This window comes from Phacochoerus africanus, chromosome 5 (assembly GCF_016906955.1).
Source record: "Phacochoerus africanus isolate WHEZ1 chromosome 5, ROS_Pafr_v1, whole genome shotgun sequence".
NCBI classification, from domain to species: Eukaryota; Metazoa; Chordata; class Mammalia; order Artiodactyla; family Suidae; genus Phacochoerus; species Phacochoerus africanus.
Window position 1 is genome coordinate 49339507 of NC_062548.1, and position 12852 is coordinate 49352358.

The following is a 12852-nucleotide window of genomic DNA, read 5'->3' on the forward strand; positions in this document are numbered from 1 at the left end:
GGGGAATGAAGCTGGCAGGTTTGCAGGAATTAACAGAGGCAATCCACACAGTTGGTTCAGACACAGGCCTCTCCCCTCCTGCAATCCCCCCCACCCGCCCAGGTGTGCTGCCAAAGCCATATTATCAGACCAGGGGGGCTCTAAGCAGCTGACTCCCCAGCTGGACTTACACTTTGAGCAGGTGCCTCCTGTAGGGGGCACAGAGTCCAGCTAGCTGACAGGAGAAAGGGGCCAGCAAGCAGCTGCTGCTGTGAGCTGGTGGGTGGTGGTCAAACTTCAGGAAAGGAGGGAAGAGGTAGAGGGATTTGGGGTCGATTGTGACGACAGAGCTGATGGGCTAGATGTGGGAGGTGGCGGCAACAGAGACCTCCGGGTGACACCCAGACTTTGACCTGAGTCCTGAGTCTTCAGACGGACAGCAGCCCATCAACTACAAGGGGGAAACTTGTGGGAGGAGCCAGGGAGCAGGGGACAGGCTCACAAGACAGGGGTGCCATGTGGGCCTGGAGAAGGGCGTCAACCCATCACGAACGAGCAGCACAAGGTATCCTCCTGAGAGGGCACTGCGTCCACTGTCATCACCACTACCCAGCGAGGGCCCTGGCCCCTGGCCCGCCTCAGGGGACAGGACACAGAGACTGGGAAAGGCAGTGGCAGGGACATGTAAGGCAAAGTCTAAACACAGGCGCACCTGTACTATGTGTTTGGGAAAGCTCCCTCTCTCCTTTCTCACTTACCTGGAAGAGCAAAGGGACAGAGATGACACTGGGTGCCCAGGGAGGGCTGGCAGCAGCCTCTGGAAGCCAGAGTGGGAGACACCTGGAGGCTGGGAACTTTGGTCAGGACAGGCGGACGGGGGGTTGAGAATGCAGCCCCCAGCAGGGCCTCTTAGCATCCAAATAGTGACCAGAGGGAGAGCCATCCCACAGTGGCCGGGAAAGCTGGGGGGCTGGAGCTGGGTACACAGGTTGACCTCACCTCCATCCACTACCTAGAAGACCACTGGGAAGGGCTCCAGCCATGTCTTGGGGGCTATAGCCCACACCACTTATGAGAGCTTCTGCAGCCTGCCAGGCAGGGCCCGGAGCTTCTCCTGGGCCTAGAGTTTGCAGCTGAACCTGCCTGTGAACCTAGCTCCACAGAAGAGAAAACAGCTGCAGAGGCATAATGCAACGTGTCAGAATGTGATGGAAACGTCCCAGAGACAGGACATGAACCTACCTCACTCTGACTGTTCCCCTGCTGCCACAGACCCACCAGGACTGTCATGTGTGCAGGAAGCCAGGTCGTTCCTAAAGAGCCCTCAAGTGCATTCAGAGTCTTTCCATTCTGAGAGCATATGGGTTCTCCCAGGCACGTGCTTTACAAGATGGGGTACACACAAATGGTTTTTGAGACAATGGTGACCCCCCAAAAAAAATACTGCAATGGACTAAATTGGGTCCTGGCCCAAAATTCTTATGCTGAAGCCTCGATCCCCAATGCAATGATATTAGCATATAGCAACCTTGGGAAGTAATTAGGTTTAGACAAGGTCATGAGGATGGGGCCCTCAGGGTGGGATAGTGCCCTTATAAAAAATACCACGGCTCAAGAGCTCTCTCCTCCCTCCCTGTCTCTCTCTCTCTCCCCACACACCCCCACCCCTAAAATGTGAGGACACAGAGAGAAGGTGGCTGACTGTCTACAGCCAGAAAGAGGGCCCTCACCAGGAACTGAATCAGCTGGTACCTTGATCTTGGACTTCCCAGCATCTAGAACTGTAAGAAAATATATTTTTGTTGGAGTTCCTATTATGGCTCAGCAGGTTAAGAATCCTACTAGGATCCATGAGGATCCATGAGGATGTGGGTTTGACCCCTGGCCTTGCTCAGTGGGTTAAGGATCCAGCATTGCTGTGAGCTGTGGTGTAGGTCACAGATGCAGTTTGGATCTGGTGTTGCTGTGGCTGTGGTGTAGGCCGGCAGCTACAGCTCCAATTGGACCCCTAGCCTGGGAACCTCCATGTGCCGAGGGTGTGGCCTTAAGAAGACATAAATAAATAAATAAATAAATAAATAAATAAATAAATAAATAAATAAAAATAAATAAATGTCTATTAAGCCACCCAATCCATAGCATTTTCTCATGGCAGCCTAAGCAAACTAAGACAGGGCAAGATGATTTGCATAAGGAAAAAGGGAGCTGGCATGGGGAGGAGGAAAAGGAAGCATGTCGCATTGCTTTTGGCTGTGGAGTCCTTCCAGATTGCATCAGCCTGGTGGGAGACCTTGGGCTGGCTCCCAAGCTGGAGTGGGGGTTCTGAGCCCTCAGCAAACAAAATCTCTCTCCCTGGCACCTCTCCCCCTTTCTGGCCCCCTCACTGAGAGTCGCTCTCCAAGCAGCCCCTGGCTCAGCCAGCCCTCGGCTGTGTGAGTTACCAGCTGTGTTTGTCCAGAGCACCCAGGGACACCAGGAGCCTCTGGATGACATGGACCCAGAGGGAGAGATGACTCTGATGAGCTGATGCTTAGGCTGGTATCCAGCTGGCAGGAAGGTGTACAGGAAAGCCAGGAGGGGCCTTGGGCTGGCACCGAGCTCTGGGGAGGGTGTGACTGTTCACTGTCCCCGGAACACCAAGTCCCAAAGTCTCCCTCCCCCACCAAAAGGAAAGGCAGCGTGGCCTCAGGGTTGGACGCAGAGGTACAACCTACACTTCCGCTAACTGTCTAGGATGTTCAAGCCCAAGCAAAAGAATACACCCTTGCAATGACTGATATGGGGGAAGCAGACAGGGTTAACAATCACTTTTGCTAAATTTTCAGTTTCTTGGGAGTCTCCATTATGACTCAGTGGGTTATGAACCCGACTAGTATCCATGAGGATGTGGGGTCAACCCCTGGCCTCACTCAGTGGGTTAAGGATCCGGCATTGCCATGAACTGTGGTGTAGCTCGCAGATGCGGCTCAGATCTGGTGTTGTTGTGGCTGTGGTGTAGGCCAGTGGCTACAGCTCCAATTAGATCCCTCGCCTGGGAACTTCCATGTGCCGCAGGTACAGCCCTAAAAAGCAAACATACACACACACACACACACACACATACACACACAAAGATTTTTGATTGAAGATAAAAATGTACATTTTACAATATAAAATGAGCTATATGTATTGTGGTACATATAACACAAAGTTTGCCATTTTAGCCCTTGCTAATATGTATGGTTCAGGGTACTAACTTCATTCACAGTGCTATGCAACCATCACCACTATCTATTTCTAAAACTCTTCCATCACCCCAAACAGAAATGTTGTGCCCGTTTCCTAACGACTCCCCTCATTCTCCTCTCCCCCCAGCCTCTGGCAACCTATAACTTACTTTCCTAGCTCTATGAATTTGCCTACACTCAATATTTCATATAGGTGGAATTACACACTATTTGTCCTTTTGTGTCTGGCTTGCTTCACTGAGCATTGTGTTTTCAAAACTCATTGATGCTGTAACAGGTACCAGAATTTCATTCCTTTCTATGGTGGAATGATATTCAATGGTGTGTGTGTGTGTGTGTGTGTGTGTGTGTGTGTGTGTGTGTGTGTGTGTGTGTGTGTGTAAAGACCATGTTTTGTTTATCCATTAATTTGTTGATGGACACTTGTTTCTTTCCACCTGTTAGCTATTGTGAACAATGCCATAAAGGACACTGGCATACAAGTATCCATTTGAGTCCCTGTTTTAATTCTACCCACTCCCCACCCCCCGCCCCACCCCACCCCAGGAGTGGAACTGCTGGATCATATGGTAATTTTACCAACCATCTTTTGAGTAACTGTCACATGGTTTTGATTCTATGTATCCATTTAATATTCATGTATTGACACTTCCCATACACTGAGAATGTAGACGGAGAGTCTTCAGAAGTTTACCCTCTAGTGGTGCTAAGAGATGCACAGTAGACAGACGAAGAAATACATCCACTCAGAATGAGTCCCCGCTATGCAGAACACTGCAAGGTACCAAGACAGGTGGCAATGTGCAGATGGGATTTAAACTTCAGGACGTTTTCCTGAAGGAACGACACTTGACCTGGAACTTAAAGAGTGAGCAGGTGTCAGGCAGGTGAAGGAGGGGGAAAGATAGTTCAAGGATAATAGCATGGGTGGTCCAAAGGTGGATTCGAGCGATTGGAAGAAGGCCAGGGTGAGAGATGTCCCAGACCGGCCTAAGTGGTACACAAGGTGTCTGGAGAGGTGAGCAGGGCCAGACCACCTGAGGACCCGCGGGCCACCTCAAAGATGGAGGGGTTTTCTAAAGCAAAATAGGAAGGGGCTTTACACAGAGGATCGACATGATCAAGAAGTATTTTTAAAGATCTCTTTCGTTGTTATTTTCTTTTTACAGCCATACCTGTGGTGTATGGAAGTTCCCAGGGGTTGAATCAGAGCTGCCGGCCTACGCCACAGCCACAGCAACACCAGATCCAAGCTGCATCTGCAACCTATGCCACAGCTTGGGGCAATGCTGGAACCTTAACCCACTGAGAGGCTAGGGAACAAACCCGCAACCTCTTGGACAATATGTCAGGTTCTTAACCCACTGAGCCACAGTAGGAACTCCAAACATCTATTTCTTTACATCTATTCATGTTTCCTTCTAGGATACTCAGGAGTAAAACTTTTTCTAAAGTTTTTTATTGCAGAAAAAATTCAAACAAAAGAGAAGACTACAATGGACTCAAAGATGCCCAGCTCACGGTCCATTTTACTCCTCTTTCCCCCCATTCACTCTCCATGCTACACCCCTATGTATTTCCTACACATGTGGAAAAGATAAAAGACCCTTTTAAAAAACATGACCCTAAAACCATTATTCCACCTAAAATATGATAATGATTCTTTAATATTGCCAAATATCCAATGTCCAAATTTCCCCAACTGACATATAATTTGTCTTTACAGTTTGTCATTTGAACAAGGATCTACAGGGTACAGTGGGTTCCTTAAGTCTGCTTGCAACCAGAGGCTGCCCCTCCCCCATTCACTCAAACATTCCCTCTGCAACTCTGTGCACCAGGCTCAGAGTGAGACTCTGAAAGTACAGAGGTGCAGGCTCCCCGCCCAGAGAGCAGGAACTCCCTGTGTCCCATGGAGACTTACCCATGGTCAGGACCCACTAGAGGCTTGAAGAGAATGCAGATGGGGGCAACATGATAAAAGCACCAACTGAGGATCATGAGTCTAGACCAGTCTAGATATGAGAGGAAGATCTATTTGCTGCATCTCAGCTGACTTTCTTCACTCTGGAAACCACAGCCAACCATCCAGGAGAGAAGAAGAGACCCTGCCTGGCTGAAATCGTCGGGAAGCCAGTTTCCCCAAAGGACCTAATGGTGGATGGGTGTCCCCACCATGGGATAGCACTCACAGATCTCTTTGTTTTTAATGCCTATCCATTTTTAAATGTCTACACTGCAGAACATAAAGAGTGTCCATCTTGGACTTATGAATGATGGACCTGGCTTCTTGTCTGATTGTTCTTTCTTAATGTTCTAATTTTAATTTCTCCCCTTGGGACATCAGGCCTGCATGTTTGCATGCAGGGACTTCTTTGGAGATGCAGTGGTGTCCAGGGAGGGAACAAAGGGCACATGTAGGGCCACATGTCTACTGGGAGACTTAGGGCACCAGGAGCCATGCCCTTCAAGCTATTGTGTTTACCATTCTTGGTGAGCTGGTACATGCAAAGCAAGCCCACAGTGCTCTGCCATTTTATACCTACTTGATCAGCAAAAATGGAGAAATCTAAGAATTCCCAGTGCTGTTGCACAGTTACACCGAGGAATATTATTCGGTGGTCAAAAATGTTTATATACTGTTCTCAAAATGGCAAAACCATAGAGATAGAGATTAACGGCTACTGAAGGGCTGGGATGCTGGGGGGGGCGGGGGCTGGATGCAAAGGAAAATGGGTATCACTGTAAGTTTCTTTGTGATGATGAAACAGTTCTATATCTTGATTGTGGAGGTGGTTGCATAACACTTTACATGGGACCAAACTGCATAGAATTACACACACACACAACTGAGGGTGTGTGTGAAAACTAGTGAAATATGGGTAAGTTCTATAGTCTAATTAACAGTACTGTACTAATGCTGATCGATTGTACACTGTCACAGAAACTGAGTGAATGTTCACATGACTCCATGTACTATTTTTGGAAATTCCTGTGAGTATGATTATTTCAAAATAGGATTTTTTGAAAAATAAACATGAATGAATACAGCGGCATGCCACAATATAGGTCAGCCTTAGTGATACTATTTCACTGAAGAAAATACACAACAAATGGAGGTGATACTGTTTGTGTAAAATTAAGACAGAAAAATAACTGATCGACATAAGTGCAGTAACACTACACAAAAAGAAAAGCAAAGAAAAATGAATATGGAGTTGAAGATAATGAGTTAAGAGGAAGTCAGGGGGATGGGTTGGCAGGCGTACCATCTTATAAACATCTAGTCCAGGAATAGGCTGACACCTACAGGGTTTTGTGTTTTATTCCTTGTCTCACTCAAAACTATTCGTTCCTGAGGGCAGGAAGCTCAGTGCCTCTCACCTTGACTCCCGTGGCCATGTCTGCCATGGAGAGGACTTCTCCTATGACCAGGCTGCGACTGACAAAATTCTTTGTTTTCTCTGCCTGGAAACATGACAGACCCAATGTCAAGATCTCCTTACAATTTTTCTGACCATTTAAATCAACATTTTTAAAGACAAACAGATGTTACTTCTACAATAAACAAAATTCAACCCACTAAAAGCAAGTTTTAAATTAAGAAATAATCCCATTACCTTTCTGAAGTCCACCTTTCCATCCTCTTTTTAATTTTTATTTTTCTATAGATAAAGCTTCAACACAAACACTGTAGTGACTGGTTTCCTAATTGCAGAGGGTTGCTTTGTAAAGTGTATTTCCAGAGTTCCCTTTGAGGTTCAGCAATTAACGAATCAGACGAGGATCCATGAGAATGCGGGTTCAATCCCTGGCCTCGTTCAGTGGGTTAAGGTTCCAGCATTGCCACCAGCTATGGTGTAGGTTGCAGATGCAGCTCATCCCCGGTTGCTGTGGCTGTGGCGTAGGCATGCAGCTGTACCTCTGATTCAACCCCTAGCCTGGGACACCATATGCGGGGGGTGTGGCCCTAAAAAGAAAGAAGAAAATAAAATGTGTTTTCATGGGTTTGTTTCAGTTTTGTTTGGGGGCAGTATTGAAGTACAGTTGATTTACAGTGTTGCTCTTCCTCTTTAAAAGTATTTTTATTGAAATGTAGTTGATTTACCATATTGCGTTACTTCTGGTGTATGGCAAAGTGATTTGGTTATACACACACACACACACACACACACACTTATGTTATTTTCCATTATAGTTTAGTACAAGGCATTAGAGTTCCCTGTGCTGTACAGTAAATCCTTGCTGTTCATCTTTATCCTTTATCAGTGTGGCCATCTGGTCTCTGACCACAGATAAATTACTTGAAGATTCTCTTTTCTTACACAATAGGAAGTTGACAGTACCTGCGTGGTCAGCCCCTGATAGACTCCCCTCTGGCCTTGAGCTGCCTTAACCAGGTTTGTCCCCAGGCCATCCCCCGGGGACATAGCAACTTGGACCCGCAGCATGTCTGCACTGACGCTCCTACCAACAGTGAACACCTGGCACATGTCCAGGCAATGGTCTTGAAGTCAAGACAGAGGATTCGAAGACTGGGGAACATTTTGGACACAAGAAAAGCAGTATTCTTTGCTTTCCTTTCTAACCATAGAGACCATCTCAAGGCTCGGGAATATTTTGGATACAAGAAAAGCAATATTCTTTGCTTTCCTTTCGAAACATACAGACCATCTCAAGGCATGCGATGCTTCATTCCCCTCTCCCCCCATGCTGTGCACAACAGCCAGGAATCCCAAAGCTGCAGGAGCATGCTCCTCTCCACCAGTGAGAAATAAGAGCAGGGCAAAAACACTGTCAATGTTTTATTTTAGGATTTCAGAGGCAGGAGACATTTCCTCCAAGGGTAAAGGGTCTCTGAGTGTGCAAATCCCAATTACCCTCTGTGGGAATTAATGCCGGCTTTCCTGGTTTGCCAGTCTCTTTGGAGATGCAGCCAGCAAGACTGGTGCTCATTGCCCATGTGCATGAGTGTATACATGTGTGAGCACCTGTGTGCATGTGTGCATACATGTGTATAAAGCTGCCCCACCAGCAGCAGGAGGGACCTTCCTTGAATGGCTCTCAGTTTCCACGTTGGCTTAGGCTCTCTCCCCAAACACACTCTGTTTTCCCTCTTGTGGGTTTTCACAATGTTTCTCTCAAATGCTATTAATGTTATCAAACAGCAGCCTGTCAAGATTTATGACTCTTATGGTGGCTCCAACCCAATGCATCTTGTATTGATTATTTCCTAAAATACCTCCAAGGCTGGAGCACAAACCATTGCCTAGCTCCAGCTCCAGCTCCAGCTCACACAGGAGGGTTCCTTAGCAATAGATAATTAAAAAAAAAAAAAAAACTGCAGCAGACATTTGTAGCCCCTGGGTCTCTGTCCCACAGATCCCCACATCAACACTCCTCAAGGGACTGGAAGGGACAGGAATGCTGACCCCCATGTAACAGATGGAAAAGTCTAGGCTCAGGGAGATCAAAAGACTTGTCCAACCTGAGTTACCTAGTTAGTGGGAGAGCAGGAGCCAGAAACCAGATCTTCACACTCCTCACATGGACATCTGTTCTCCCAGCCCTCAATGTCCTTTATTGTTAAGCTAGAGGGAGGCCAGGGACTCTGGGTGGTTCAGCCTTTACAGCCAGTCCACCCCAAACCCACCCCCATTCTGTACCACCAGCCTTGTCCCCAGAGCCCTTGACACCGACATGCCCCGATGCTCAAGTGATCTTGCTAAGAGTCACCCCACCCCACATCATTACAACAACCCCTTCCTCCCCTTAAACCACCTGCTCTGCTGTAGCCAAACCTACACCATCAGGAGTAAGTGAATCCTTCAGAATCTCCAGCTATTCATGGTTTTCTTCATATTTCATTCTCTCCCTTTACACTGTGGACACATGTGTCATGATTGGTATCCAGCTATGATCATTTCTACTCACCAGTTTGGAAAAAAACTGCAATCACATTTGCTAAAGAACCCACCCCAAATGTAGCCATCTTGGAGCATGACAATGGTTTATGACGATTATTTTCCTTTCCCAGACTCTGAATCTTTACTATTCCATCTGATGGGCAAGGCCACGGGAGTAATGCTCTGATGTTGATTTAAGCATTTGTTGAGGCTGGTTCATTTCAAGACATCAAGTAAAAGTTCCAGAACTGAGATGAGGCTTAATTTGATGGATTTCCTTATTTTTAACATTTTCCCACACATAAATTCTCTTTTCTTCAATTCTTCTTTCATTTCTGATCTTCTAATTGTTCTTAATTAAAGAATGTCTAATATTGACCAGGCTCCCTTCCCATTCAGTTGGCAGCCTATTGAACTGCCCATATTGATAACAATCACTCAATAACTAACACTTTTTTGGCATACCTTTTTGCAGTATTTCTACTGTATCAATAGCTGCCTTCATTTGGATTTAATATATTCTACCTGTATAACCATCACGCCTATTAAAATCATGGAACATTCCCATGCCCCCACCCCAAAAGTGCCCTCAGGGTCCTTTTCAGAGTCCCCACCCCCACAGACAACCACTGCTCTCTTTTTATCGACATTCACAAGGTTTTCCTGTTCTTGAACTTTACATAAGTAGAATCATATGGTATACACTCTTCTGTGTCTGTATTCTTCTGTGCAAATAAGGCGTTCATGTTGTTTTGTATATCAGCAGTTCATTCTTTTTTGCGGCTGAGTGGTTCCATCTGTGACCCTTCCACAATGTGTCCAACCTCTTGCTGATGGATACTGGGTTGTTTCCAGTTTGGGGTTATTATGAATAAAGTTGATGTAAGCATTCACACACAAGTTTTGTTTGTGGATATATGTTTCCATTTCTATAAACCCCCAGGAATGCACCTGCTGGCTGAAGACTAGGTTTATGTTTAATGGTGAGGAACTGCCCCAAACTTCTGCAAAATGACTGGACCATTTTGCACTCCCACCAACTGTATGTGAGAGTCCTAGTTTCTCTACGTCCTCATCAAAATATTGTCAGTCTTTCCCATCTTTAGCTGTTCTAGAGGGGCCATAATATCATCTCACTATGGTGTAAATGTGCATTTCTCAGATGACTAAAGATGCCCAGCACTTTTTTACATGCCTATCAGCAATTTGTGCCCTTTTATAAAGTGTCAGTTCAAGGCTTGTGCCCATTTTTAAAATTGATTCGTTTGTCTTTTTATCATTGAGCTCTAGGAACACTTTATATATTCTGAATACAAATCCTTTGTATCTGGATAGAATTTTTTCAGCTATATGCACTGAAGATATTCTTTCCTAGTTTGTGGACTGCCTTCTTATTCTCTTCATGACGTCTTTTGATGAACAACAGGTTTTCATTTTGTAAAGATTCATCTATCGGGTTGGTTTTTTTTTTTTTATGTGTTTGACATTTTGAGGTGCTCTCTAAGAAACCTCTGCTTCTCTTTTGTTCTTACACAAACCTGTAATTGTAGAATTTATGTTTAGGTCTGTAATACATCTCAAATTATTGTTGTGTGTAGTGTGAGGTAGGAATCAAGTTTAACTTTTTTTCCTATGGATTTATCAGTTGTTCCAACACCATTTATTGAAAAGACTTTTCCTCTTCTTCTTCTCCTTATTCTTCTCCTTTTGTGGCATATGGAAGTTCCCAGGCTAGGGGTTTAACTAGAGCTGCAGCTGCCAGCCTACCCCACAGCCACTGCAACACCACATCTGAGCCACATCTTCAACCTATGCTACAGCTTGAGGCAATGCCAGATCCTTAAACCACCTGAGTAAGGCCAGGGATCGAAGCTACATCCTCACAGACACTATGTTGGGTCCTTAACCCAAAGAGCCACAACCAGAACTTCTGAAAAGACTTTTATTTTTCCATTGAATTGCCTTGGGAACACTGTCCAAAAGTCAACTGCTCATATATGTCTGGATTTAGTTCAGGACTCTCCATTTGTCCTCTTAATCTATATGTCTATCCTTATGCCAATACCACATAATCTTGAGCAGCTGTATAAAAAGTCTTGAAATCAAATAGTGAGAGTCCTTCAAACTTATCCTTTTTTAGAATTGCTTTAATGATTCTAGGTCTTTTGCATTTCCATATATGTTTTTTGAATCAACTTGCAAATTTTGATTGAAGTACTGTAATACTTTTAGAATAAGCATTACATGGGTTCCTGCTGCGGCACAGCAGGTTAAGAATCCAACTGCAGGGGCTCAGGTCACTGCGGAGGCAGGGGTTCAATCCCCACCCTGACACAGTGGATTAAAGAATCCAGTGCTGGCCTTGCAACATCTGAGATGGCCCATATTCTGTCTCTCTCAATGTCTACTTCTTTCCTTCTGCAGTAAAAAAAAAAAGAATCCCGGGTTGCCACAGCTGCAACATAGGTCGCAACTGGGGCTCAGATTCAATCCCAGACCCAGGAGCTTCCACATGCCACAGATGCAGCCATAAAAAAACAAAATAAGCGTAATGCTGTGCTTCCTTCTTCTTCCTCCACCACCAATGAGAAAACCCTCCAATGAGTCCAGTTAACTTTGCAAAAAAATTCAAACTTATCACTGTGGCCCCCACACAGTTACCTTTGCAAAAAAATCCAAACTTATCACTGTGGCCCCCACACAGTTACTTTTACAAAAAAAGTCCAAACTTATCATTGTGGCCTCCACACAGAGACCCTTCCTGCTCTCTGTGTTCCTTATGCTCTGCTGATTCTCTGTTGGGGCCACATAGTGGGGTCCCTGAGCAGAGTGCTGGGGGTGGGGGTCCTGTAACACAGACTGTCTGTCACCACCGTACCTCTGCCCTCCCCAGGGGCCTGGTCTACTCCAGAAAAGCCCAATATAGCAATGATGAAAGGTGACATTCCCACAGCTCTGTCCAAAGACATTTTTCATCTGTCACAACATTATTGCAGTATTTTGACAGTTTCAGATTTGCCAAATTCTTGCCTTAAATTTAATACCTCTTGTCTTGGCAGCACATGCTTCCTAGAAAATTCCTAGCTGCCTTGGAAATTTTTCTGGTTATTAGTGTAATCACATAATTTATCAATATTGACAGCATATAATGATGAATGTATCATGTAGACATCACCAGTTGGACAGATGAGTTTGCTTTGCTGTTAATGGAAAGCGCATTATTTTACAGTAATTTTAATGGAAAAGAGGGGTTGGTTTTATGTCTTGCAACTTTGATGAATTTGTTTATCAGTTCTAACAGGTTTTTTTTGGTAAAATCTTTAGGGCTTTATTTAAGATGATGCTGTCTGTAATCAGAGATAGGTTAACTTCTCTTTCAATTTGCCATGCTTGATTTTTATCTCCAGCATCAACAACCTTTTGACATAAATGTACTTTTTTTTTTTGTCGTTTTAGGGCCACACCCACCGTATATGGAGGTTCCCAGGCTAGGAGTCAGTCAAATCAGAGCTGTAGCCACTGGCCTACGCCACAGCCAGCAACACCAGATCTGAGCTGCATCTGTGACCTACACCACAGCTCACAGCAACACCAGATCCTTCACCCACTGAGCAAGGCTAGGAATCGAACCAGCATCCTCATGGATACTAGTCAGATGTGTTTCTACTGAACCACAATGGGAACTCCAAAAGTGTACTTTTTTAAATTGGTTGCCTGCCTTGTCCTTGAAATGTAAGCTC

General features: G+C 45.3%; 1 protein-coding gene across 1 annotated transcript in view; it reads right to left on the bottom strand.

The window, feature by feature from the left end:
• The window catches only part of ACOXL (acyl-CoA oxidase like), a 362457-nt gene that overhangs the window by 297578 nt on the left and 52027 nt on the right, over positions 1-12852 (bottom strand). Inside the window, 1 exon segment of the mRNA XM_047781208.1 lies at positions 6591-6674. Coding sequence (XP_047637164.1) covers positions 6591-6674 — 84 coding nt within the window.